We start from the raw sequence: 27,763 nt of genomic DNA, 5'->3' as shown, positions 1-27,763 counted from the left end.
CTCTCAAGACATAAAATTTTCACCATCATAGTGCAAAATTTTCTCTCGAGTTTGTGCAAACGGACTTTAAAGTTGGGAGTTGCTACTGTGAAGATAAATTAGCAGTAAAAAATAAAATAAAATTTTGAGCATTAATTGGATTCAATGACAAAGAGTAGAGGTAATCATTTTAGCTCCATCTAGCCATTGATAGACTAAGTAAACAACGATTTACTAATCAACCTGCTGATTTTCCATTCTAAAATGCACGCTGAATTAGACCATTTAAGCCCGACAAAACGGCTAGAATCTAAAATGAGCAAACAAAAAATTCCAATGACAAACGAATATTAGTCGGAACTAATCGTAACATCCGTCAAGTTTGTGAAATGAATCACACAGCCCACCTAGTAGTCCGCTGCCCTAGTCGTCAAGTTTTTTGACTGATTTTCAGTTGTCATCAATTGCTTGTTTAATAAGTATCTTACAACGCAGTGAGAGGAAGAAGAAGCTAAAAGGCGAGTCAACCTTCATTCCCCACGAGGGTCTAAAAGTAGCCTTCTTCCTTCTTTCCGTCTTAACCATTGGCAATTAAAATAAAAACCCCTCTCCAACTCTCTACTTTCTACTTCCAACTTTTCTCTCATCAGAGACCCATTCCTTTTTTACTCCTCAATTAACGTGAGCTGCTTGCAAAATACTACATGTATACTATCAATCATTCTTCTTTCCACGGATTCTTCTCAACAGTAAGAGAGAAAAGGGGAGGTGTGGTTGGCGGCTAATACCTAACTCGAGGAAAGGGAGGAGAGGCATAATTCACATTAGATCTGGATTCACAGAAGTTCTGGGGTGGTTACAATCGTGCTAGTGCTGGTATTCAAGTTTGTTTATGTGTTTTAACTCAACTGCGGCAGCAGGTTGTGATATAATCTAATACTATTATGCATATATGAATGACATCCTGAAGTGGGCTCTTGCGCTTTGCTTGGTTTCTGGAGCGAAGAATTGCTGTCTCTTTTTTGAAGCTTTGCTTCCATGGGGATTTGCTTGAGCCAACAAGTCAAGGCTGAGTTTCCATTTTCCTCTGGTACAGGTAATTTGCCCTTCATCTTCGCTTCCGTTCTTCACGTATACAAATTGAAGGAAATATGAGGAAGGAGGTGTCTCTCTTTGCCATTATTGTATAATCCATCAATCTTAGCTAGCTAAATTGTTTAATCTGGTATTTTTCCACGGTCTTCATTCTTCTTTTATCTTGTGTGGATTAGGAAGTGAATCTTTCTAGGATTATTTCAATTAGAGGTTTATCTAGTTCAACTGACTTTAAAGTCTAAACTAGGTGATGCGAATTCTTAGCTGCAAAGTACTTTTTATTTTTGGGTTGTAACTGCTAGCTGGACTTCAGTACGAGTAGGGTCCTTTTTACCGTGCTTCTATGCAGTTCACGAAGTTTCATTTTGTATGACCTACACGTTGTCTTGGCCTGTGGGAAAAAAAAGTACCATATATATCCTAGCTGCTTGTTTTGTTTTCTCAGTTCTATTCGTATCGCTTAGCTGTTGGACTGTGTGTAGAAGTAAACTCACGAAATGTGAGTGAGGATGGGACTCAGACGAGCAATTTGAGCAGCAAGGCCTCTTCATTTTCCATGTGTCAGACCCCTCGAAGTGAGGGTGAGATCTTGGAGTCCTCCAACTTGAAGAGCTTCGCCTTTGGTGAACTCAAAGCAGCTACCAGAAACTTCAGGCCTGACAGTGTTTTGGGCGAAGGTGGCTTTGGCTCTGTTTTCAAGGGGTGGATTGATGAGCAATCCCAAGCAGCATCAAAGCCTGGGACTGGGATAGTTGTAGCTGTGAAGAGGCTAAACCAAGATGGTTGGCAGGGGCACAAGGAGTGGCTGGTGAGCAATCTAAAATTTTTGGCATATCCTCAATTCTTATTCATAAGTGATAGGAGGCAAGTTATTTGTAGCACAAGTACTTTATGACACAAAAATTTTTTTTTTTTTTGGCCTTGCTTGTTACGTAGGCTTCTTAGAAATACTTTGAATCTTTTAAGTCAACACAGCACTTAGGCACACTTAAAGTGATTCATATTGCACTAAAGTTTTGAAGAATTATCTCTTCACCTGTCAACTAGCTAATTTTTCTTTTTGAACTTTTGGATTTGCAGGCCGAGATTAATTATCTTGGGCAGCTGCGTCACCCTAACCTTGTGAAGTTGATCGGGTACTGCTTGGAGGATGACCACCGACTTTTGGTCTACGAGTTCATGCCCAAGGGTAGCATGGAAAATCATCTATTCAGAAGTAGGTTCTTATGTCCTCTTAGGACTAGACCTTTTAGTTGTGACAAGAGTTTCCTGGTTTATTCTATCTATTAATAATGGAAATGTTCTCTCACATGTTGATTTTCATTCAATCAGAAGGATCTTACTTCCAGCCGTTCTCTTGGAGCCTTCGTATGAAAATTGCTCTTGGCGCTGCCAGGGGACTTGCCTTTCTTCACAGTGCTGAAACAAAAGTTATTTATAGGGACTTCAAGACTTCCAATATCCTCCTTGACTCCGTATGTGATTCGAGAACCATTTTCCATAATATTTTAACAGATAATGAACTTTCTTGCTTCTATTACGCATGACATGACTAGTATCTGTCTTCTGATTTCTATTTCCCTTGCTGTTTTTTCTGGTTTAATTCTGCAGAACTACAATGCCAAACTTTCTGATTTTGGGTTGGCCAGGGATGGGCCAACTGGTGATAAGAGCCACGTCTCTACTAGGGTTATGGGGACCTATGGTTATGCTGCCCCTGAGTACCTATCAACAGGTAAATCAACTTAGCGTGTCATAATACCATTGTCATTGTATCTTTGTTTCATGTTCCCGACTTGAATACATGCTATAGAACATTTTTTGCTAAGCTTCTGTATTTAGCTTTCCTCCATTGTTCCGGTTGATTTGCGTTTCTGTTTTATGGCATTTCATGTTCTATATCACGTGTGTGAACTCTTCTTTTGTAAATTGCTGCAACCAAAATTCTTTTAAAGAAACAATTATTTTGAAAGATGATTAGTCATTACACTTTGATACTCTGTTCAGAAGAAGATGATGTAGTACTGTTGCAGAATACAATCTGATGGGTGATCAACTTGTGTCGGTCTGTATGTGTGTGTACACGCATGCACGCAAACACACACACACATGCATATATATATACGGGGAAATCTGTGACAAATTGGTGATGTGATCATGATGCAAGGAATAAACATATAACATGACGGTAATATGATGAGCATGGATGTGACTGGCCATGAAGTATGATATTTCCGTAACCTTCTGTCCTTGCTGTTAAAGAGATGGACATTTTTATCACTCTTCTGGTTTACATTTATTTCTCATTAACTTTTATGGTAAACAATTGATTGATGGAACTCACTCTGGTTTTAGTAACATAATAATGTGCACCATTATTAACTTTTATCCTTGCTGAAAAGGTCATTTAACTGCAAAGAGCGATGTCTACAGCTTTGGAGTTGTTCTTCTGGAGATGTTGTCTGGGAAAAAAGCAATAGACAAGAATCGTCCAACTGGGGAACACAATCTAGTGGAGTGGGCAAAACCTTACCTTACCAACAAACGCCGAATTTTCCGCATTCTGGATGCCCGTCTTGAAGGCCAGTATTCCATGGGTCGAGCACTGAGGGTGGCTAATCTTGCCATTCACTGCTTGTCCGTGGACCCCAAGGTGAGGCCAAGCATGGACGAGGTTGTAACAACTCTAGAGCAGCTCCAGGACTTGAAAGGCACATCAAACCATGACCAGAAGGACAGCCAGTTAAATCTGCATGGCAATTCAGGTGGTGGGCCTAGGCATTGCAGAAGAAGTGCTGAAGAAGCTCCTGGAATGACGGCTTACCCTAGACCTTCAGCTTCGCCACTTTATGCTTGAAGGAAGGAGGAAAGACAATTCCATTGCGAGAGCATTGATCAATTTTTTGCTATATTCCCAAGTGATGTACAGTTTTTGCTTTTTAGTAATACGGTGGTCATGGCGAGGCTTAAAAAGCTGCTGCTCTTCCTTCCTTGTAATGCAAGGGTTTTGCATGCTTTTGGTAAATGGATCTTTGCATCAGATGTTGCGAGGAAAGATTAGGAACTTGTTGCTCTTTGGTTTGTAATTTTGTAGTTTGTAGCGTTTGAACTCTTTGCATGTGTGCTATAAGCACTCTGTTTATATGTGTAGTCCATGACCCTTTATTTATTAATTTTGTTTCATGGGCTTAGCAGCAGGTGCTTGAATTTTTGGATTGCTGGCCCGGAGTTTTAGATAAGAAGACGTAGATTCAAATGAAGATATCCCAATTTAATCTCCATCTAACCCAAATCTCGTTCTACTAATCAAGCCCCTTGGTTTTTGGTGCATGGCATTGCCTAGAGAAGCCCAAGGGAGCCCAAACTGTCATGGCCCCTGGCCCTGGGTGACTTGAAGTCCAACAACGAAAAGCAAAAGTAAAAAAGAATCTGGCAAAAGAATAATTTGCCGCGTAGAAAAATTGTCCACAATATATGGTCCTGGCCTACCTAATTGTTTTGTTTTGTTTTGTTTTGTTTGACGGTTTTGGAATTCACCTTACGACGGTTGAACTCAAAAGTTGCATGTTTGTTTTTGCTACTTCTAATTAAACGAGTGAATAAAAAAAAAGAGAGATTATGTAATAACCACAACCTAAAGAAGTTGATATACTACGAATTCGTAAAAAGTAAGATGTGGTGTAATTAGAATTACACAAACAAACAACTGATCTGATTGATGTCTGATGAATGGTAGGAGTAATATTACACGCGGTTTCTATGTAGTATTTTAATTCTTGTGTTTTTTTTCCCACACCTTTTCCTGAAATTAAATATGGGAGTTTGCACCCTTAGAAAAAAGGAAAAAAGAAAAAGAAAAAGACGGGAGTTTGCTGTCTTCTTGGCAGTCAAAATACACAGCTGGATGAAGGAACGGGTTGGTTTTCGGGTAACCTGCGTCAAATGGTCCAGCTCCGCAACGTCCAATTGACGCGGTATCAAATGCTAGCTGCCTGCTTAAGGAAGCTTAGCTGCTATATTACATGTTGATCTTCATCTCCAAGTCATCGATTACTCAATAGTCATAAATCCCAACTACGGCTTTGTCATACAATTTCAACTTAATATGGATCCGAAACAAATCCCACTTGCTCCTAATTCTTTATTGTTTACGTAGACAGCTTTTCAGGAAAAATTTTCTTAGAACCTCTTTGGTCAGCCTACCTAATCCATTAGCATTAGGTCCGCCGGGCAGCTTTAAAAATGCCCAGAGAAGTCACTACTTACTGATCATCTTCCTAAACTCGGATGGCAAACGGCAGGCTGGAGGTCCTGTTGGTGGAAGCTCAAGGTATCAGAGACAGAGACAAATGCATTCCTGGTATATGTATATCTCTTCTTTATTCTCTAAGGAATTTCGATCTGTCCACAACCTCGTTTTTTTTTTTTCTTTTTAACCAAAAAAAAAACATATTCTTCGTAGGTTGCTTAAATTGCCTAAATCCTTGTAATCTAGCAACAAAGCCTTACGTACACATCCTGTACGGAGAGCAGGAGCGTACCAGCTGCGTAGCCAAAGGTAATCCCCATATTAGTATGTTATCTAGCTCTCGAAAACTTTGAACTTAATTTGGTAATAAAAAAAAAAATGCAGGGAAAGGAAACAAACGAGAGTGGAATGAGAAATTCGCGTTTGAGGTGAAGTATCCGGATGGCGGAGAAGATCGCGTGTATAAGATCATATTTCGCGTCATGGACCAACACAAGTTCACCGACGATGTTTTTGTTGGCGAATCTACGTAACCCTCCTCCTCTCTACATATATATATACATATATATATATAATATTTCACTTCTTTTTGCATCAATTTTTGTGACTGTAATATGCTGTTGACATAATTTTTTCTCTTTATGGTGTTTAAATTAATAACTTGGTGCATGTAGGGTGTACGTAAAAGATATACTATCAATCGGGGCAGAGAAGGGGAAGCTTGAAGTTCAACCTCGCCTCTATAGAGTTGTTCAATCGGACAAGTCCTACTCTGGAGAAATTTCTGTTGCATTTACCTTCACCAAGGTTACACTTCATACTTTATAAGCTCAAGCTTGACATTTGGATTCTTAAATTTTAATAAATAATGTTTGGCCTAAAAGTATAAGGTATTTTTTTTGTAGCCACGACCATATATAGCAAAAGATTGAGAATAATTGTTGCATCCAGTTTTGCAACTACTTGAAAGAACCTATAATTAAAAGTTGCGTCTAAATTAAAAGCGTGGAGAGATGTTGCCTTTCTAAGTTCTATTTTGAGCATGACTTTGGGTTAATTCAATTGATGTACTACTATTTAATATTTATGCAGATCAAAGATGGAATAGAAGAAAATCCTGAAGGCCGGAAGGAATGCGCTAATCAAGAATGAATGGAATTATTAAGGACAAGCGAGTCGAGAAAAAAAAGGAAATTCTCAAATTACCAGAACCAATGAAAATGTCAATCACTAAGGCTTTGTTTGTATCAGGGAAAGATTTGCAACTCTGCAAAATTCCTCTTGTTGTTTAAATTGTTTAGGAGAAATTTGAGTTTGTAATTCATTAATTATTTCTATATTTAAAATACACTTAAAGAATCTATGAATTAGGAGCCCAAATACCTCCTAAATAATCCAAATAACTGGAAAAATGTGAAAGAATTTCAAATCTTATGCCAAGTATCTCTGAGCCAAATGCAGCTTAACTGAATTCAATTCAAATCTTATTCAAAAATTAGATTGTCAAAAATAAAAGAAGTCTGTGAAGAACTTCCTCAAGAGCAAACTTCTCATGATCCTTCTTTTAATTACTAGTACAGCACTGTGAAATTCTTTTGTCTAATCTATGTATTTGTCAATGATTTACTCTATATTTCTTTAGGTTCAGGGATAAATAGGCAGTCGACTACAGTTAATATATTCTTTGCTGAATAAATCTTAAAGGCATGAGATTTAAACAGGAAAATGATTAATTCTCTATACACTTACAGTGTATACACTTTTATCATTAGATACATGATACATAATTCGAAATTGGAATTTGAAACTCAAATTTTATATACGTATTGTATATCCAACAACTGTGACAGTGTATATATGGTAAATGTATATAAGATTTATTTATAGAAAAATGTATTGAGAAAGTAGCAAAGCTAACACCAGGTGCCACTAGGGATGTGATCGGAACTAGTGCTGGTCAATGCTTAGCTTTGTGCTTGGGAAAGCACAACTGATTCTTACCACAAAGGCAGTCAAATCCTGAACGTTGCGAGCTCCAACTTCAGCACACTAGCACGCAAGAATATCTCATTTATGATGCCATGATTGATTCCACGTGATCACTTGAAAAATGTTTCACTAAAAATTCTGAAAACCCAATTCGAAGTCCTCCATGGCATAAGCTCAAAATTGGAAACCATGCCTCATTTATCTAAGAACCACTCGAAAAGGCTAAAGGAAACATAAAATGGGAATCTATCCTCCTCCAGTCGATTATGAGACAAACGTCACATGGTCCTGACCCCTGGATCGTGGATTTTTTCCTGCCGAAAGTCCCATCTTCTGCCAAGCAAGGATGAGGTATATATCCCGTTTCTATGCTAAGCAAGGATTACTTTTTCTTCGCGAGAATGTGAAAAGGAAAGGGTCGAGAGCCCAACAATTTGCATAAAATGCTGAAGGGCCCAATTGAAAAGACTATCAGATCCCAACACGAACAACGCTGTCTCTGTCCCAGAAAAAGAAGGAAACACAAAACGAGTGAATAATCTACAACAAAAAAAAAAAAGCGATGATAAGGTGATATAAAGACCATATCCAGAGTTCCAAATTTGGGTTACCAGTAATAAAATAAAATAAGAAAAGCTTAAAAAGGATTTTGGCTTTTTGCGTGATCCATAGCCGGAGTTCAGTAGATCTATCCAGAGAAAAGTGAATGTCGAAAACATGTTTTTGGGAGAGAGATTCCAAATGATAAGACTCATAAGAGGTACGATAACGGGAGTTTTATGTCACTTTGACTTCATATGCTGAAAATTTACATCTGGCTGTTGTTGGCACGAGCAAAGCCTGCCATAATTTCTTGAAATTTTGGGTACATCCCGGTCCCAGCAGGAAGTTTAGCGGTAACTGACAATATTTGATTTCCTCATTGATTAGGAAGTGCAAATTCCCGAATGCCGCCATGATGATGGTCGTGGTGGTCGCTGAAACCATTTTGCAGTGACCAAGGCACCATCAATTCGATCGACCGACCGACCGACCCCCAACACAAATTCTTAGTAGCAGTGCATTAAATTAAAGCATTCATGCCTCATCTTTTCTACTACATCCATTCACCACAATGAAAAGAACAAACATACCAAAAGCTATAGATGTAGTATATATTAATGGTGTTCATCGTAATATCAATACTGAATACGAATATAACTGGAGCTGCGGGCTACACCGGGATCATGCTTTTCCCTGCAGCCACTTCAGCCCCTACAAACAGCTTTTGCACTTTGCTGCTGCTGCCGGCATATCTTCACTGCCCATAAGGCTACAGCACCAGAATACTTAAAAAAAAAGACGACTCCAAGCCAAACTTGCAGAGTCATGGCGGCTTCCACGTCAAAAAGAAAGGACAAAGCTTACCGTAAGCAAGCCCACTTGACAGTACAATCCTATAGCTATTTATAAGTGCTTCTTCACCACCATTAATAGTCTCCTGGTAGTGCAGTACCATGCCTAATAAGCAGCTAGTAGGGTAAAATGGCGCTGCTTGCTTTTAGCGCTTGCTTGCTCCAAAATAGTTTCCGGGGGTAAGAAGGGGGAAAAAGAAAAACTGCGAAGGCGGCAGAGCGTGAAAATAGGGTATTACTACTGTTACTTGGATCCAGAAACTACTTAATTTAATTGATTGATAATACTACTAGTACTAAATTACGGGAATTGGTGGTGGTTGAAAGTTAATTATTTAAGTGTAAATTCGGAAATTCTTGCCGACGAAGGTCTGGCCAAATTGCCAGTTAGGTGGTGCGACGTTCCATGAGGTGGAGGTACGGCGATCGCTGGTGGTGACTCTGAAGGACAGGGCCTGGCCCGCGAGCTGGGCATTGGACTGCCAATTTTGGCCCCAGTTGCGGCTGAGGGGCAGCCATTGGGTGCGGGTACCCTTCACGCTGGCGCGCATCACATTCCCTGCACCTGCGACATTCGTGATCAGAACCAAGTTGAAGTAACGGAAGCCGTTGACGGTGAACCTGATTCCTCCACGCTTCCTGCAAGGGACCCTGCAAAAACCATATTTTATTTTATTTTACCAAAAAGTTGTTTTAAGATCATTAAAACGTAACGTACCTAATAAACACTAGTACTATATATACTAGAAAAAAAAAAAAAAATCCTAAGCACGACGTTACGTAATAGGTTCTTTAATGCTATCATGGTTTGTCACAAGAAGATGCTGCTGCTGCATGCACCTTACAGTTTTTGCCTTAGGGCAGGGGACAAGGGGAGGGACTGGGGTTATTGACCGGTAATTCAGGTAATGAGGCCCCACCATGACAGTGCGGCTTTTTGCATCGACACCAGATATTGTTCATAAAACTACGCTGTTGCCCTCGTCACCGGAATTGCTCAAGGATCGGCAACCCACATCAGGATCTCCCGGCGTTATCTTGGGCTGCACTTTAGCATACGAATCCATTTTCAAAAAAGAATAAAATCAAGTGGCATTTGTCCATTCCGGACTGAATCCGGGTTTTAGTGTACCATGGCATGGCACAGAACAACAGAGGATGATAGGAGTGAAAATTTTTGGTAGGTAGTAATTTGTTACTAACTGAAAAATGGTGAAAGCGACGCAAAAACGCGTCCAGCATCTCTGAATCTGGGGTGGACCACAACTACAAATAGAATTGGCGGATTCCCTTCTCAGTTCTCACAACCAGCTTAGGATGAAAAAATTTTCAGTAGCACTCCACAGATTAACTCTTTTTTTTTTTTTTGCCAACAAATGCACTCCACAGATTAATTAACCGACAAAAAAAAAGGGACACTGCTTGGTGCCTGTCAAATTAGTACACCACTAGAACAGGGGGGAAAAGAAAAGAGACAGAAACGGAACCAAAATAACTACTACTACTGAGTACTGATTAACCATTCTGCGTACCTTTCACCCTTAGGAACTTTTCTTTTCCTAATCTCCTTTTTTTAACATAGTTGCAATTAATGTGTATATGGTCCAAGTACAAAGATAACTTTTCTCTTTTTGCTCGGCTTGCTAAGATAATTGTCACATATATTATTGTATTAGCCAATGCTTACATCGTACGGATGGTCTAAACTCAAATCCCAATGTCTAGTGCTCTAGGCTCTAGAAAAAAAAAATGTCACCATAGAGAAAAGAGCGAAGGGAGACCCGCTAATATATACAACTACAACTAGTAGCTTAATCGGGGTTTGTTTATCTTTATCCAATGGATGGATCGCGAGTGGTGAAAGTGAAACTACTTACCGACGGAAGTTGACGGGGACGATGCCGGCGCTGTACTGGGCAATCTTGAGGAACATGGGCATGGCGAGGTCGAAGTGGGGTCTGGGAGGGTTGCACCACCCACCGTTGTCGTTTGGTAAGGCGAAGTTTGGCGGGCAAAAGTTTGTCGCCGTAATAAAAATGGAAGGGCTGCCGGGAAGGCACCATTTGGGGTCATCAGCACATTTTAGCTCAAAGCAGGCCCCGCAGCTTAGACCATCGTTGAAAAGCGCTGTGCTCAGCGCTGCCGTGTTCACTCCATAGCCTTGGCTGTACAGGTTGCCGTACCCGCATGCCCCACCTGATGAGTTACCGTAAATCAAAATACTTATAAACAATCAAAAGTTTATAATTAGTAGTACTAGTATTTTTACTAGCATACTACTACAGAGTTTATGTGAAAACAGGCATGCACCGATTGGGGACGGACATGTCATATAAGTAAAATCTGAGGTTCAAGAAAATACTACAGTCGTAGTACGTACAAAATTTTAGTTAGTATGTGTAAAATATAGAGGGGAGGATGTGGGACGAATGATGCATGCATACCCATGGTGCCAGAGGCATCGCTGCCGCCGTAGAAAGTAGCGTGGGCGCTTTGCCAGGGACCGCCGGAATAAGCACCCGGCATTCTAGCGTTAACCACCGTCAAGAAACAGAGCAGAGCAGCAATGCAGAGCAGACACATTTGAGCCATTTTCATTTTTTGAAAATTCTCACTTGACCAATTACTTTATGAGTAATTACCACTCCGGCTCGACTGAAACTGAAACTGAAACTGAAACTGGAAGGATATACATATACCGTGTTCTGTTGGTGGAGTAGGGGGCTTTAGCTAGCAGCTAGGGAAAGGGTACTCTGTTCCAGTGAAAAGCGGGAGGAAAGGGGGCTACTTAAAAGGACGGCCTCCATACCACAGTGATTCTCTGAGAGGGTATAATCGTAAAACACTCACGATCACATGCCCTGGGTTCTGTAATTAATGGAAGATTGTCACCCCATGTCCTTATTTAATGTTCTTGGCCTTTTTTTTTTTTTTTTTTTCTTTCCTCCCCCCTTTATTGGTTGGACAAGATCCAACTCCTAGTGGATTTTCCCAGTGGTTTGAAGTTTGAATCGACAATGGAAACACTAAAAGGGAAGGTACTGTGTAGTATTGGTTGATATGGTTGGTGATTTCACTTGCAAAGCATGTGGAGCAGCCAAAACTAGCATAAATTTACATATTTCGTCAAATAGTTAGTAACTTTTCTTGCCTCATTATATCATAGTGCTGTAGAAGATACTGTATGATCCGGGTTAATAAACAAAACCTACACAAGTATGTTCTCTAATTAAGTGGCTATTTCACTGTCTCCTCGTATTGGAACGTCACCATAATCCTTCCCCAAACTATATGTTGGTTCCCAGGCTGCAATAATGCCGCAGCTCAAATGTTAACGTCAAAATAACTTTACAGTAAATGTCAAGTTTTACAAGTTTAAAATACCTTCAGCTTTAGAGAAGGATCTCAATCAAATAAGAAAATGAAAATAATCATTGGAGAAGGATCATATTGACAATGTAACAAAAATATATGTGGCGATGTTCTTTGTCCTGCCATTTGGAACACCAGCTTTCCTTTTCTTTTTTTTTTTTGTTAATTATCACCGTTTGCTCCACTTCTACTCTACCTTATTTTAGAGGGAGGTTCGATTGGGTTAATAGAAAAATCGATGGGAACTAAATCACCATCGGATCAAACGGGCGCGTCTCCTACTCTAACCTATTTTAGGGAGAAAGCTCAACTAGACCAATGTGAGAATCGACGGGAACTGAATCACTATCGAATCAAATAGGTATATTACACAACCGTTTAGTCACGTATTGGCAAAGCGATGGGATGTAAAGTTTGAACTTTTGGCCTTCTACTCTACAAAGACTTTAAGTCATTGGTGATGATTAACAACCCAAATGGCTGTTGGTTAGAACACTAGCTTTCCCATCCTTTGAAAGAGAACAAAAAAAAAAAATAGTAACAAAGAAAACACAAAGAGACAAAGACGAGGGAGAGGGAAATACGTGGGTCATTTATTGCGAGTAATAACTCATCGTTACAAAGTTTTGTAATTATTATTGAAGTCAAAACAAGTTTGTTCAATTGATGAGAAAATGCTATTTTTTCATAAAAGATCGTGCATTTGAATTCTACTGACGATGTGAGACCTTATTGGTGGGCAATTTCTAAGAACCTTTATAAGAAATTTATAGTTTCTGACTTTTGATGGTGATTGAAATTGAACACACTCAAACTTTTTTTATTAAAAAATTTAATTATTATTGATATTTTTTCTTAAAAAATTTTTACATTTCTATAAATATATTTTTTACCACATATATATTAAATAATTATAAATACATTGTTTATAAAATTTTCAAAAAAATAGCAATCCACGCGGGCTCGTGATGACATGTCACAAGGAGGTTAAATTTATTGTTTTCTCTCTTATAATTTTATAGATAAACAGAACAATAATGATAAGAAGAAGAAAAGGCAAAAGATGAGGGAAATTGCTTTGTACCCTGATGCGCACGTGGCTATGATTGCTGGGTGCGCATGTGTGGGGTCGGCAAATGGCACTCTGAGAATTGATTTGCAGGTTTTGTTACGGGAAATTGCAAGAATTACTGAACGAGCCTCCGCCACTTCCATACCAATGTGCCCGGTCCTAATAAGAAAATTTACTATGAGATTTTTGCGAAACTAATTGGTAGAAGTTACTGTTTTTACTCGAATATGAACTGAGACATTTTCTTTTCTTTGATTTAAAAGGATGAACTTCCGTATATTTTGAATGTCCATCTGCTAATCTCCTTCCCTATTACAGTAAACAACTGCCGTTGACACCTTCCGCCAAGACGAAATTAGTCCAGAAAATTGATTAAGCTGGAACAAATGCACGGAGGATCCACCGGGCATCTGCTCTGAAAGTGGAGGCAAACAACAACGATTTCGAGGATGACGGTGAGCAAATTGGGAGCCTCATCTACCCTTCTATTCTATGTCCTTTTTGCTCGAGAGATCAAAGTATCACCCTCACCAGCATATTGGTTTGGGGTGGCGGATTCTAAAATTAAATTCAGGCACCTGCGATCGATCGCTTTTTCCACCAGTCCCAGCTGCTTGTCGCCCATTGCATCAGGAAATCATTTATTAAGCACCATTTCTCTATTATGATCTTCACCCTCAATGCCTATATCTGTGCATTTTGCCCCAATCAATTATAGCGCACTCTGCACCTACTTCCTTCCCCCTATCAAGAGAATCTGATGACTTCTTGCCAACTTTGTGAGTTTTTTTTTTTTCTCAATTCGTGGCTAGTTGGGCCAAAACAAGCTTCAGCCTCTCATAAACGCTCCAACTATTGAGGCGCATCCAAAGTCCAAACTGCGCTGATCTTCACTAGACCCCAACAAAGGAAAACCAATATAACTAGTGACAAAACCTGCAGTCTCAATCTCTACTAGAAGTGGTTATATTGTCCAACCACAAACTTTTTAAAAAGTGTTTGGATTGCCATTTTTCTACCAAACAATTATTTTTTTACATCATATACATTAAATCATTCCAATACATTTTTATACAAAAAAAAAAAAATGTAAAAAATAGCAATCCGAACTCGCGTCATTTAGTGAGAGGACAAAGAAGGTTTTGAATTGAATGCGTAAAATGGGTGCCTTCGTAAAAGTCTCCTCGTCACAACACAACATCCATATGGCAACTGAACTATCATCGTTTCTTGTGAAATCTTAGGGCATAACTTAGGAGATTAAACAACTCATTGGTTAGACGAGAATGTCAACTGATTAATCCTTCCCCCTCCCCAATCCCCCACTAGTCCCCAAAAAAAAAAAAGGAAAAGAAAAGATTATGAGCTTTAGTGAATCAATGGCGCCGTCAAGGCCCAGCAGCCCAACCCAAACCTACACACGCATGTGAATCCAATAATTGATTTTCACACACCAACTTTCCCCTTCTTTTCTTATTATTAATCTGTATATACACTAAGGAAATGTACGTACATATGTGTTGGAGGTGGAGGACTGTGGCAAATGAATCAAAGGCAGGCGAGTGAAATTGAAATTACATTCCCAATTAAACGCATTAATCCACCATTGATTGAACTGCTAGTAATTCACATTAATTATTGAAATTTACCATAACCCTAGTAGGATAGGGGTACTTAAGTAATCTCCACTACTAATTCCAGAATGAAATGCAGTAGTATTGTTGTTACAAATCTCTTCTCCCAACGACAAAAAAAGTTAACACTATTTGAGTAGCAAATTGCAATCCAGAGTTTTACAATCCAGAAAAATAGAGTAGCAGTAGTAGTAAAAATCAAGTCGACCACAAATTAAGGTAGTAAAAATGTAGTAGTAGTAGTAGTAAATGCATTCACGACGACATGGCAATTGGCTTATTATAATCCCGGAAACAATTGCATAATACTTTGTTTGGATTGTAATTTAGTTTATTTGCAAATTTTTACTTATTTGTATTATCAATATATTTTTAATTATTTTTTTAATCTTATATATGTATTAGATAAAAAAAAAAGTATCCCAAACAATCTACTGTCGAGCCACCACGCACGCTCACTAAATGACTTCTCGTTAGTACAATCGTAACAGTGCTGGTGCTTTATATCTATCACGGTTCCCGCCGCCTCCGTAGCCAGCCACGGTTCATGAGTTAGTTATAGACCACATCAAATGAAAAATTGTTTGGATTGCGATTTTTCGTCGGAAAATTACGTCGTTTTCCGTAATCACATTTTCCTATTACCTTTTTCCCTCACATACATCAAATTGCTACAGTAATTTTTTCATGAAAAATCATGAAAAATACAATCCAAACACAACCTTAATCCAACCACATGCGCGCTACTTTAGAAAATGCAATGCTCTCGTGGAAAAATAATAATAAAAAAAACGTACGGTGCATGTGATATATGACCAACAATTGTATGACGTACGGAAAAATTATTTTAGACAAGAGGACAGGAAAATTCACGAAATTCAAAGAACTGTATGTAGCATGTACTTCACAATTGAATGCTTTTTCTTGGTTAATTAGATACGGACAAGGGGCACGGACGGTTGCACCTCGGTTGCAGGTGCAATCGTCCCGGACGGTTTTGCCCATTTTCAATTACACGTAACTTTCTTTGTACATCGTGTAATTTTTTTTGCACATCACGTAACTTTAGAGCAAATTTTTATGAGTCCCACACATGGTGTGAAAATTGAGTTATAACTTGTAATCTCAACCGCACAAATTTTTGAAGCCAGATCATGGCCATTAACCGTCCCTGCCCCATTTCCAATTAGGTACTCCCTTTGGGAATGCTTCCTCCCCCCCCTCCCAAAAAAAAAAAGATTTTACTTCCTACAACTCGTCTCATTCGTATGAAATGATGTTGAATGATTGTAACGAGTGTTTAAAACTTTGTTGCTTAATTTGTCGGTGATGCACGGATAAGACTTGGTGCAATATTCAGATGAACACGTACAACACAGTGATGTGATGATAAAGCAGATCACGAGTAAAGATTACAGAGATACAAAAGCAGTCGGGCCAAGACGAGGGAATTAAATGTTTTTGATGATCACACGTGCTTGCCTTCCACTGTTCCACACATATATATATAATGGTGTGATCAAGAATCCTGATGAACATTAAAGTCCGTCGTCTCGTTAAGCAGTCCTAACCCTGAACCTTCTTCACCCCGCATTTCAATTATGCTTTGCCTCTAAATCTATCGAGCAGCATAGCGATAGCAGTCAGCAGTGCTACTAAGTAGTAACTGATTTTTGCCGCATCAAGAATATAATAGTCAAGAGGCCACCTAATCATCTTCTTGAGGGAGGGCGGGAGGGAGGGAGGGGGAGATATCATGGTTCGATCGAAGACACATTATGCATGGAAGTGACAGCGAAGATGATCCTGAGCATGTGGGAGAATCCCGTCAGTGACAATTCAGTGTCGCTTTTATATTTATGTCAAGTGTCATGTTTATTCAGTGACAATTCATGGATTTCGTCAACATGAGTGAATGCATGCTAATTACAGCCGACGTGGCACGTCAAATTCCTGTGTGCGTTGTTGCTATATTTAATAACTCGATTAATTTCATAAAGAGGCATGTTAAAGATGTAAAATGACCTACTTACCGCTTTTATTAGTCTTTAAAGATTCCTAACTTCGGCCGTCAATTGCGATTTCGTACATTTTCTAACCCAAGTGATCATCATTCATCAGGAACACGAAAGCGGCTGCAAAGCAATAGGAGTATTTATGACAACCACCTCTGGGTTTGCTAGTTATGGGCCAACAAGAGCTGTTCCAGATTTTTTGTTGCTGGAAAATATTTTCCAAAGCAACCGCACCATCAACCGTACGAATGCGCTCCGTCTACAGTTCAGACAGGCCAGATTAGGCGATTTGGTTGCACCCTCGAAATTGGACAATGGTACTTGCTGCTGCTTTCGTCTCGTCATTGTGTACTCCTTGGTACCTACTAAGGACCTAACTTGTCATAATAATATCAAGGATTAACATTTCCTAAATGTATAATCTATTTTTTTTTTTGTTTCTTTTTAACGCTAGAAGACACATCATTTTTTTCAAATTCGAATATCTTTTTTTTTTGCACACGCACCTTGCACCTAGGTCTACTAATCCAGAGGCTTTCTTAAACTGTAAATATAAAAAACAATTGATATTAACAGTCTAGCTTAATATTAGGACACCTTTCCTTAATGTGACTGTATACTTTAAAAAAAACAAGTGGCGGAAGATCAAGGACGAGAATAAGCCCAGTCCTGTAACTCTAAATGAAATATGGGTATCTCATTCGATGGCTAGTTTGGGCCTTGAAAATGATCGGCCCACCAGGAACAGAATTTGAAGACGCTGAAATCGTGTAGACGTAGTAGGACCATTTTTCAATCCTGATCCATCCGCTTGCTAATCAAGCTAATCACCAACCCTCATCAAAGATCATGCCATCCAAGTTTTAGGCACACAACTTTTGTTGACGTGCAAAAGAAAAGGGCGGAGATTATGGTAATTGACGATGCGCGTCCGTCAAGGCAACGCATTGTTATCGCCCACGATCTTTCTAAGTTTACAAAACACCATTCCCTACGGACTGCATGTTAAAATCTTAATCAAGTACGTGCCAATTTGATAACGCCGTAAGACCTTAATTAAGATTTTAGTTAAAGTAAGAAGTTGTCGACGGAGGGGTGGACTGACTTGCCAAAACATAAAAACCATGACATTATTTCAAGTCTCGGAACCTCTATATACAGCGCGCGAATGCTTGTAACTAAACAGTTCCTGTATAACCTTTTTTTTTTCCCCAACCTCAGAATTTCCCAGCAGATGGGAACTCACAGGCTCCCGTGTTGAACTCACCCACCCATTAATGCCAGCCAAAAACGTGATCTTAGATCAAACTCCGTCGCAGCCCTTGAGGATTCGACACGTCAAGAGGAAAACTCAAAAGAGTTCAGGATTTCATCTGTTTTGCATTGTGGTGCCGCATAATGAAAGATGATGTGGCCTCTAGCTGTGCCTGTACATGCTTTGCTCCTAAGCTTCTGAAGTAGTGAAATACAAATAACTGGAGCTCCTCGAGACTTCGACGACAGTTCCATGTACTCCCGTCTGGTGCCCAACTGAAGGTACCAGCTAACATAGAGAGAAGGGCTGTCATTCAACAAAATTGATGTGTCAGCATCTTAAAAGAGATTGCTTCTCCTCAAATCATAGATTCACCATTCTCTACCACCTTAGAGTCAGTGTTTTTACCACAAACTTTAACATCAAAAGGTCATTCTGCCACTGGAACCTCTTTGAGAGAGAGAATATCATCCCGTGGATGAGCTTCTTCCACTTGAACTTTAACTTCGTCACCAACCTCTACACCTATGGACATTGAGGCAGAAGCTTGAAGTCCAACCTGGAAAGAGTACATCATCATTAGTTTTTTGACTGAGAAAACGAACAATGCAACAGGTAGCACGTCTTGACAAAGCCCTGAGACGACTCCTTTTCTCTACTTTACCATTTTCGATTCCTTTTCTTCAACTTACAATTTTCTTTTTATTCAATTTCTTTTTTTTTTCTTTTTTTTTTTTGTGGGGGGTTCTCATTCATGAAGGGTGCTTCTCTTCATTAATGAAGGAAAGTTGATTATCTTCTCTTCAACCAAGTTGATGGTCTCAATATCATACATAATCTGACATTTGTCGTAGCTAGAACAGGAACATGTTTTTATGGAGAATCTTTTATATTCTCTTTAATCAAAGTAAACGGTATGAGTATCATACATAGTCTGACATTTGTTGTAGCTAGCAGACAAGCATGTATTCTAGGAGAATTTTTTCACCTTAAAAAAAAAGAAAGGCAATTACACAAAACTCAACAGCAAATGGAGGAAGAAACATGAGTTCAATTCAAATATTAACTGTCACATCATTACCTCCACCAAGAGTATTGCGGCCATCCTATCTTTAATAAATCTGAGTACCAAAGCAGAAAACCTTTTCTCTTTTGGTTGCCGTCTTAAATACTCCAATATCCAATACCGTAGACTGCTGTTGCAAAGCTTCCTGACTACTCGGGTGCTCATGTTTACTAAAGATGCAATTCCTTCAAGTTGACCAGCTGAGAAAGGAGGAGAATCACCTCTAAGAAATGCTTTTACCTGCATATTGGCAAAAAAATTTAACAAATTCATGGAACACAACAAATGCCCCCTTCTCAGTTGCAGTTGTTAGCTTATGTTTAAAAATAGTATGTCAAGGAATAAATATTAACCAATTTGTAACTTTTTGGCTTGTGACAGGAAAAACTTCGTAATTTGTTTATGAGACACTTCAAGAAATGTTACAGCCTACTTTTCCAGGAGGAAAACAGGCTACGAATGTCAAAACCACCGTTGAAGCAGCTATGCACCAGTAGACAGATGATATGCATGATACTCACCCCATGTACTAAACGAAAAACCTTACCTGGTAATGAGCAAGGAGGTCCATATATCTTCGGATGGGAGATGTAAACTGAACATAGCCAGGAAGTCCTAGAACCCCATGACGGATAGGCTTACTGAAATCCATCTCAGCTGCCCGCATTATTCTAACAATTGCTGAACTCCTCACAGGTCCTTCAGGAAGATGGGCAAATGCTGATGTATCAATATTTGATTGAGGCTGCCCCCTATATGGTAATGGGATGTGGTTACAAGAACCATAAGTGGCCATAACTTCCCCACACAGGATCATCATCTCAGATACAAGTCGCATAGCAGGATCTGCCTGGTCTTCAACATATAGTCTAATCAAAGGCTCTGGATCATCTGGATTTGCAACCTTGATTCGTGTTTCTAATGTGGCCGTGTCTATTGCACCCTACACAAAGCTTTTTCAGTTCAATTACAACTTGAACCAAAAAACCGTGGCACTTGGCCAACATGGATGGTTTGCAATATCACAACCTTAAACAATAGTAACACCGAAGAATGTGGATGATAATCTGTTTGCACTCCAAATATACAAGAAGCTCATGAAGAAACTTTCACAAAATCAAAGCATGATAAAATGATAAGTGCTCCAAACAAATTTGGAAATCCTAGAAATCAAACGTGCCACCACAAAATTTTAATGCTGGCCACAGCCTTCTCATGAATTCAATTAGCTAAAGGCTCATGCTTGATTTATGCGAAGGGAAGCAAAAAAGAGGCCATGAATATATTATACAAAGCAAGAACTTCACACATTTTCTGTAGGAGTTGCTTGATGCCACCCCATTCAGTAAAGATGAATGAGTGAAAACTCAATAATTGGTGCAGCTAACTGAAACTTTATTACATGGAAATTAAGTAGCCATTGTTAAAGGCCAGAAAATCATGTCAACTTTCACCTCTTCCATTTTAAAATTTAAATATGTGAAGAACAACTGAAAGTTTTGAAGGACGCCTGGTTAATTTCATGCACACACTATTGGTAAATTTGCAAATAGCATATTCGAAAGTTTTGAAGGAAGCCTGGTTAATTTCATGCACACACGATTGGTAAATTTGCAAATAGCATACTCCATACCACAACAGTGACATCTTTCATGAACATAAGAGGTAACTAGACCAAGAATTTTGTGAATATATTTAAACCATGGAGATGAATATGTTAAAACCTTGGGAAAAGAAATTGACCTGTTGTTGCCGCCATCTGAATCGCAGCGCAGCTGCCTCTGACAGAATTTTCAATTCAATCTCCTCTTCCAGATTCAAAAGAAGGAGCTCTGATGCACTCTCATATGTCAGCATGTAAGTTGGTTTGATTATGGAATTGTCCACAGAATATTCTGCAATACTATAAAGCCATAAAAGTGAAACTCCTGCTAAAAATAGTTTTTCTCAAACCTTGTTGAAATGTCTACTATCTATATAGTTGCTCATCATTCAACAAATGATTCGTTCAAATGAGGCAAAACTCGTGCAGTGATGCTGGGTACATCAAAAGGTAATATAATTTAGGTAAACATGCAAGAGTATCAATTTTTACAGTATCTTTAAGCAAACATGTAAGAGTAATTCGAATTATGCGTTCAGATCACTCGCTCCAACTGAAAAGCAAATTCTGAAGGATTCATGGACACTCTCACATATACACCAACTATGAAAATGCACAATTAAATGATTCTCTAAACTTCAGAATTCCTCAACCCCAAAATGCATACTGACATCACAAAGAAGGGTTAAGAATGAAAGTATCAAAACCTTCACTCTGGAAATTACATCCACTCACCTACAAGAGACACAACCAAGCAGGGAATGAATTTTATAAAGTTTCTCTATAGAGGCCAAAATACTCTCTCCTGTCGTAAAGGCTCGAAAACACATTGCAGAGCTTTCAGGTCAAAGCCCAGAAAACCCATTTATCTAGAAAACCAAAGTAATCCTCACCCTGAGTGCAGCCTTCTAAAGGCAAAAGTAATCCCAAGGCGAAAAGAATGGAAGCCGAAGGTTCTCCGGGATTTCTTTCTGATTTATAGAATAGTGGACTTAGAATCAATGCTTTGCAGTGGAATGCCCCTTCTCTCTTGATCTAAGCCCTCCCCATTCTTTAAACTGATAACTCTGAAGTCTTTTCCTCTAAGCTTGATGGCATGATAAGTAACAACAGAAGTGCAGATGCAAAGCTGGGACCTCATAAACTGAAATTTGCTAAAAAGACTAGCTAACAGGTGCTCACCTTCCATCAGGTCGCAGTATAACAGATACTGTTACAGCATTGCAGGGTTTTCCTTGCTTCAGACTCATGCCTTCCATCGCCAATTTCTCAGGAAACATAGGATGGGTTGCAGTTGGTAAAAATATGGAAGTTCCTCTTTTCATTGCCTCTCTAAGAACAAGATTAAATCAAGCAATGCCCTATTACAGCTTATTTGGAAAAAGACTTGCTATGAAAAACAAGAACTACTTGTCTATTATGCTTCCAGGTCGAACTAAGCTCGTTGGGTCTGCAACATGTATCCAAACCTTAATTCGACCATCTTGAAGCCTTGTAGCACTCAGTGCATCATCAAGCTGAAATGGATTGTGAGGAAATCCATTATGGAATACAACACAATAAAGATAAACAGGAGATCACAATAAGACCAAAAATTACCTCATCAGCCTCATCAACATCAATGGCATAAACCTTCAAGTGGGTCAAATCTAATCTGACAGTCTAGATATAACCATGAGCAAATAATTATGTCACAAAAAGAATATGAAAAAATATACAATCTCATGTGGAGCTATAACTGCATTTTCTAAACTTAATTCCGAAGAAAACCGTCATCTTCCAGTTACTTTGAGCAAATATAGTCTAGCTAGTGTGACTCAATTTCATGCAAAATTTAAAAGTGTTAAGAGGATATAAGAATTGCAAAGCCAGTATACCACATCAAGGTCGTCATACGATTCTGATAACAGGCTTCCAGCAGCTGCTAAAACCCTGTCTGGGTAATCAGTGTGAATGCTGTACTTCAATAAATCAAGATTGACATGTACAGGGAAGTAGCCAATGTCTATGAGTAGATTTAGGGCTGCTGCTGAAGTTTTTGATAGCCCCATCTCTTTTAGAATCTGCCAAAACCAATAGGAGAGATGATATAACTCTTTCTCTTTTACACAAATTCGAAAGGCATTAAAAAATAACCATCCTTCAATTATAAATAAGATTTATCAGGATCTGCAACTGAACAGGAATACTATCAAGTGATATTAGCTTATAAAAGAAGTTACCATCCCAGCAGTTTTCCTTTGGTCATCATTCTTGAAATCATCAATAGCATAAGCTTCAAGAGATCCAATTCTGTGCCAAATTTTCTCTTCACTTCTCCACGAAGACTTTGAGGGTTTAGCATGTGGAGGCATTCCTTTGGCAGATTTCAATAACTGCATAAACTCATGAAACTCCCTTTCAGCCAATTCTTTGGCATGCTTTTTTTGAAGAAGCTCTTCTACCTAATTGTTCAAGTTAAGAGGACCTTAGTTTACTATGAATAAACAAGTAATAACTTGAAGGTCATTGGCACAAGTAAATACCCCATCCCCATAAGGGGAAAACATTGACCTTGACCAACAAACATAACGTTTTTTTTTTAAAGGAAGCAAACTAGCCTAAGGAAATCATGCAAACAAAAAGGCCAAGCATAATTCACAAGATGGAGAAAGACTAAGAACCACAAATACATTTTCTTACAACATAAAGCAGTACTACTCAATGAGACATACCTGAACAGCAGGTCGAGGACCATATAGAGAGAAAGGACCTTTTGTCTCCAGAACTGTGAAGTAAACATCATCATTTGACAGCAGTAAATGGGAACAATAGCTCTCAAGGGGCTCCGTACTACCAAAAATCATCTGCTAGCATAAACCAAGGTCATTAGAAGAACAAGAAGATGAAACCATGACAATTTTAATAGGTATACCTCAGCTAGTTGCTCAATAGTTACTGACTTGCCCTTTTCAAGCAGCTCAATCCATGCAAACTCGAGTAGTGCTGGATCCTGCAATGAATGATGAATTTCCAAACTCAACTACAACAAGCTAAAAACTGCAAACATGTTCTTTTAACTGTAAGAAGAACCAACCAAGTTACTCTGAGCTCTCTGAATGAAGTCTGATATCTGTGTATGGTCAAAGTCCTCAATACCCGGAACAATAAATGTTATTTGTTGTGGTTTTATGGAGGTTGTGACACCATTCTGAATCATTAAGAACCAAAAGAACAATCAGACCACCTGAAAACCTGAAAAACCTACAAACAAGGAATAAAAGAATGAGTTCTAACACCTAGCAACATATCTGACATGCAGCGTATTGTTTCAATAAAACCTGATCAAAGACCGTCCAGTTCTTCTTGCCGTCGGGTTTCTGAGCAACAGCCAGCAATACCCTTCCGGTGTCTTTCTTGAACTCCAGCAGCAACCCTTTCTGCAGTGTTCGTTTTTCCAATTTATCTTGGAGAAGCTCCCCACTAGTTGCTAACCTGCAGAATTTTTCTGTCAAACACCGCAACCATAAAGAAACAGACCAACCTTAGTCTTAATATGAGGCACTGTTGACTATTTTAATGGACCTAGACGTTCGAGATACTGGCATGATAACAATTCAGAACACATATATCACAAGGCGCCAAAAAGTGGTAAGTCATGGGTGACCTATGTTAGTAGGAAAGCCCACCTATCTTAAACGAGTTTCCACTCGTCAGGCCAGCTCCAAGTCAAGAAAAAGTAGAGGTATACATACTACCAGAGAATATATATATATATATATATATATATACACACGGTAGTTTCATTGAAATCAGTCTTCCTGGTCCCAGAAGATACAATGCAAATAATCAACAGATGATTAAAATCGATACCTGCTGTTAGCACTTCAAGAAATCAAGGCGAAAAAGCAAAACAGGTCGGCCCAGAATCATATATTGATCGTCTTCCCTTTTATTTTCCCATCAAATCAATCAAAGTTAAACTTATGTCAAGTCCAATTTACAATTCTCCAAAGCTCAGGCACGATATGTCATCCCATATTAATTCAGGCGTTAAACCATATTATTGCCTATATAAACGCACATAGGGGCACTCTAAGCTTTCCAGCGAACTTACTCAACATTTATATGCACTGGCACATAATAAGGACTTCGTAAAAACATAAATTGCAATTGAGAACCGCATTTACGTAACAGCGGGGAAAATATGAAATTATGACAATCCGTGGGAGTGTAGATACTTGTTAGAAACGCGGAGTTGGCGGCGTTTGCGCAAGACCTCCAGCTCCTCCATGACAGTGTCGACAAGACTTTGAACTGAGTAACTTCGAATGCTTCCACCATGGCTACAAAAACACCACCGTGACCCAATAATTGAGAGATGAAGCCCTAATTTGGAGTGGTTGGGATGCCGCACGGTCCTGACTTGGCGGACACAGCTCCGAAAAACGGCGAGCGGCGGCGACGCGGCAGAGCGAAACGTTACGCGGGTGTTCAATACTCGAACCGCCATTAGTTATCGTAGTTAACTAATTTCTGTAAACGACAGCACAAAATTTCTGCATCAAGAGTTGATGTAGAAATATTTATGGGAAGGAAGAGGAAGAGGGACGGGCTTCTTTCAATTGAGAGCAGGAAGGAAAGGAAGGATTGGATGCCCGCTGTCGCCTGTTGATAATATTGTGCTTTTAGATTGCCGACTACTACTACGCTAGAGGGTGGTTGAATTAAACACCCAAAAAAACAAAAAAACCTTCCAAAATTTTTTTAGCAATCGCTCTAAAAGTAAATCTTATACCGATAGTGTATACACTATCACGGTTAGATGCACGATACACATGTAAAATTTGATTTTCAAATTTAAATTATGTGTCATATATCTAGTAGTGAAAGTTTATACACCGTCCCTATATAAAAGATTAATTCTAGTTCAAATTATGATAAAATATGCCCATCATTTATGAACTGCCTTTCTATGGAAGTTGGATCCTGAAATAAGACTAGGAATGTATATTATAAAATGAATGATACATAGATAGAAATAAATGTCATAGCATGTTTAATTTGATTTGAAAATGAAATACTTATAAACATTATACATTTGATTTGATAATCTTGTACGTTGGTGCGAACATTCTTCACACTAATCAACCTTTGGTACAAAAGTATTATTAGTGAATTAATTAACTTTGTTGAATTTTGCGAAGTTTGTATTATAAATTAAAAGGCACGATCTTTGCATGAATTGATCCGTTGGTTGAACGGCCTACTTCCATTTTCCCGAAAATTAAGAGCAGAGTTCAAAATTTTTTTACATATTTTATAAATAATATTACATAAAAATAAATGTGCATAAAGAAATTCAACCTTTCTTTACAATTTTCTAAGACAAGAAGTATCATAACGAAATACAAATTGTGCATTGTGCATGTTTGTCTTATAATTTAAGATACAGGTTACTGCTGAAATATCTTATTTGCATGTTAACACTATACTTGTTTGAGAAGAAAATGTGATCTATAATATATATGAAAATTAAAGGTATATGAAATTAATTACACATTTTATAAGTTTTGAGACCATCTTGCTAAAAACCAAACTTGCTAACTAAGCAAAATGTGATGAGATTGAAAAAATGTGTGTTTTTTTTTTCTCGTTTATATGGTCTAATTATCCAAGTTTAACAAACAAAAAAGGGTCAAATTTTTAAATACATATTACAATCCTTTGTGAATTATAGTCTAATATCAACATTTTATTAGTTTGAGATCATCTTGCCCAAAATCAAACTTGCTAACTAAACAAAATATGATAAGAGTGAAAAATAAGTGTTTTTTTTCCTCTTTTATATGGACCAATCAGCAAAGTTTAACAGACATAAAAGGGCTAATAGGAAAGATTTTTAGTTTCTTATGTACCAACATACCATGTAAGCTAGTTGCTAAACTCAAGTTAAAATTATCAACATAAACTACTTTTATGTTAATAAAAGTATAGAATATGTATCCCAGAGAGGAAAAGAAGTATATTTCGGCATACCATGAGAACTAAATAAATGTACGCATAAAATATGTTTTCAACAAAAAAAGTACATTATGATATACCATTAGAAATAAATAAATGCACACATATCATGAGTAATAAATAAGTTGAATTAAAAGATTGCAAAAATTGAATGCAAAACAATTGAATACAAATGGCAATAATATTTGGCAAAAAAAAAAGAATATCAGGAATTGTAATTTGATGGTTTTGACACTTTAAACAGTATAATTGGGATTTTATCCATCTCATTTTATGTGAGACTTGTCTTTTTTGGAAGTGAATTTCTTAAACCTTTTGGAGTACTTTTGTTATATCACTACGGTCTAGGTTTCATTTTATAATTAGTTGTTCTCTTCTTTGCAATCTTGCAAGCTTTTAAAATTGAGTCATCCTTGAAATTCTTATAGGTGGAATTCTTCTATGTTCAGACTATGAAATTCTTAAAAGTTTTTTCTCGCTCTATTTGGTTTGGGTGGATAACAAATGAAGATAAATTTGGCTAGGAATTGTTAGCTTTTGAGAATGATTTTGTGTTATTAGTTAGTAATTATAGATCGTGAGAATTGTAATTCAAATGAACTCCTAAAAATTTTGCTAATGTGATTTACATAGTGGTCAGTTGCTTAAATGAGTCATTTGGATTTTGGTCATTTAAGTTAGTGGATCTGCAGATGTAATTTGCATATTCATATAAGGGGTACGAGCTAATTGGATTTTGGTTGTTGAAGTTAGTGGAGTCGCGTAAATTTAAGTTGCAGAGATGCAATAAGGGTTACCCAATAGATTGAATTAAAATAAATGTAAAATTGTAAGAATAAGGGATTGGAATTTTGGAGGTTTGTGAAGGCTTCTAATAAAAACCCTCTAATACATATAGACATATATATAGTTATTTACTGACTACTATGTTTCTTTTAGTTGTATTTTTAATTATTTTCTTTAGCTCTAGTAATATTTTTTTTATACATTGATTGTGTGCACTCCATGCTTGGTTGCATATGTTATAAAATTTAGAT

The 27,763-nt window shown here is 38.1% G+C and overlaps 4 protein-coding genes across 9 annotated transcripts; 2 read left to right on the top strand and 2 right to left on the bottom strand.

Moving 5' to 3' along the window:
- The first annotated feature begins 511 nt into the window (after window positions 1-511).
- On the top strand, window positions 512-4,243 carry LOC113774652 (probable serine/threonine-protein kinase PBL9). Of its 3 annotated transcripts, XM_027319237.1 has the most exons (7): window positions 512-855; window positions 950-1,075; window positions 1,557-1,882; window positions 2,155-2,290; window positions 2,407-2,549; window positions 2,686-2,809; window positions 3,477-4,243. In XM_027319237.1, exons 2-7 carry the CDS (start codon window positions 1,018-1,020, stop codon window positions 3,929-3,931), a joined length of 1,242 nt encoding a protein of 413 aa, XP_027175038.1. In that variant the 5' UTR covers window positions 512-855; window positions 950-1,017; the 3' UTR covers window positions 3,932-4,243. The 3 variants fall into 3 exon arrangements, with proteins under 3 accessions (XP_027175038.1, XP_027175037.1, XP_027175039.1); XM_027319236.1 differs by having other exon boundaries at window positions 512-1,075; XM_027319238.1 differs by having other exon boundaries at window positions 513-1,075; window positions 1,520-1,882.
- Window positions 4,244-5,361: 1,118 nt separating this feature from the next.
- On the top strand, window positions 5,362-6,504 carry LOC113772987 (16 kDa phloem protein 2-like). The gene is made up of 5 exons (XM_027317500.1): window positions 5,362-5,434; window positions 5,537-5,632; window positions 5,708-5,852; window positions 5,998-6,130; window positions 6,416-6,504. Exons 1-5 carry the CDS (start codon window positions 5,362-5,364, stop codon window positions 6,473-6,475), a joined length of 507 nt encoding a protein of 168 aa, XP_027173301.1. The 3' UTR covers window positions 6,476-6,504.
- A 1,938-nt stretch (window positions 6,505-8,442) lies between these two features.
- On the bottom strand, window positions 8,443-11,527 carry LOC113773417 (expansin-A6). Its single transcript, XM_027318065.1, has 3 exons — window positions 11,151-11,527; window positions 10,584-10,902; window positions 8,443-9,357 (listed from the first exon to the last, which is right to left on the bottom strand). Exons 1-3 carry the CDS (start codon window positions 11,302-11,304, stop codon window positions 9,042-9,044), a joined length of 789 nt encoding a protein of 262 aa, XP_027173866.1. The 5' UTR covers window positions 11,305-11,527; the 3' UTR covers window positions 8,443-9,041.
- A 6,353-nt stretch (window positions 11,528-17,880) lies between these two features.
- LOC113773416 (ribonuclease II, chloroplastic/mitochondrial) lies at window positions 17,881-25,370 on the bottom strand. 4 transcript variants are annotated; one of them, XM_027318061.1, is made up of 15 exons: window positions 24,944-25,370; window positions 24,044-24,197; window positions 23,800-23,913; window positions 23,638-23,715; window positions 23,438-23,569; window positions 22,946-23,167; window positions 22,601-22,786; window positions 22,323-22,385; window positions 22,134-22,240; window positions 21,906-22,055; window positions 20,864-21,023; window positions 19,668-20,063; window positions 19,136-19,360; window positions 18,443-18,613; window positions 17,881-18,360 (listed from the first exon to the last, which is right to left on the bottom strand). In XM_027318061.1, exons 1-14 carry the CDS (start codon window positions 25,213-25,215, stop codon window positions 18,485-18,487), a joined length of 2,388 nt encoding a protein of 795 aa, XP_027173862.1. In that variant the 5' UTR covers window positions 25,216-25,370; the 3' UTR covers window positions 17,881-18,360; window positions 18,443-18,484. The 4 variants fall into 4 exon arrangements, with proteins under 4 accessions (XP_027173862.1, XP_027173861.1, XP_027173863.1 ...); XM_027318060.1 differs by having other exon boundaries at window positions 18,463-18,613; XM_027318062.1 differs by lacking the exon at window positions 24,944-25,370 and having other exon boundaries at window positions 18,463-18,613; window positions 23,800-23,966; window positions 24,044-24,131.
- Window positions 25,371-27,763: the final 2,393 nt, after the last annotated feature.

The sequence above is a fragment of the Coffea eugenioides genome, chromosome 6 (assembly GCF_003713205.1).
Source record: "Coffea eugenioides isolate CCC68of chromosome 6, Ceug_1.0, whole genome shotgun sequence".
Taxonomy (NCBI): Eukaryota; Viridiplantae; Streptophyta; class Magnoliopsida; order Gentianales; family Rubiaceae; genus Coffea; species Coffea eugenioides.
The sequence above is the reverse complement of the archived record's forward strand: the minus strand, read 5'-3'. Positions and strand labels throughout refer to the sequence as shown.

Excerpts from the sequence above, each read along its gene's own strand:
- LOC113774652 (XM_027319237.1), top strand. The coding sequence starts at position 1,018 with ATGGGGATTTGCTTGAGCCAACAAGTCAAGGCTGAGTTTCCATTTTCC. Across the intron at positions 1,076-1,556 it reads TCCATTTTCCTCTGGTACAG|AAGTAAACTCACGAAATGTG; the intron begins GTAATTTGCCCT and ends GACTGTGTGTAG. Across the intron at positions 2,550-2,685 it reads CCAATATCCTCCTTGACTCC|AACTACAATGCCAAACTTTC; the intron begins GTATGTGATTCG and ends TTAATTCTGCAG.
- LOC113772987 (XM_027317500.1), top strand. The coding sequence starts at position 5,362 with ATGGCAAACGGCAGGCTGGAGGTCCTGTTGGTGGAAGCTCAAGGTATC. Across the intron at positions 5,633-5,707 it reads TACCAGCTGCGTAGCCAAAG|GGAAAGGAAACAAACGAGAG; the intron begins GTAATCCCCATA and ends AAAAAAATGCAG. Across the intron at positions 5,853-5,997 it reads GTTTTTGTTGGCGAATCTAC|GGTGTACGTAAAAGATATAC; the intron begins GTAACCCTCCTC and ends TGGTGCATGTAG.
- LOC113773417 (XM_027318065.1), bottom strand. The coding sequence starts at position 11,304 with ATGAAAATGGCTCAAATGTGTCTGCTCTGCATTGCTGCTCTGCTCTGT. Across the intron at positions 10,903-11,150 it reads CGATGCCTCTGGCACCATGG|GTGGGGCATGCGGGTACGGC; the intron begins GTATGCATGCAT and ends GTAACTCATCAG. Across the intron at positions 9,358-10,583 it reads GTCCCCGTCAACTTCCGTCG|GGTCCCTTGCAGGAAGCGTG; the intron begins GTAAGTAGTTTC and ends TGGTTTTTGCAG.
- LOC113773416 (XM_027318061.1), bottom strand. The coding sequence starts at position 25,215 with ATGGCGGTTCGAGTATTGAACACCCGCGTAACGTTTCGCTCTGCCGCG. Across the intron at positions 22,056-22,133 it reads CCTGGAAGCATAATAGACAA|AGAGGCAATGAAAAGAGGAA; the intron begins GTAGTTCTTGTT and ends TCTTGTTCTTAG. Across the intron at positions 20,064-20,863 it reads TCAGATGGCGGCAACAACAG|GGTGCAATAGACACGGCCAC; the intron begins GTCAATTTCTTT and ends AGCTTTGTGTAG.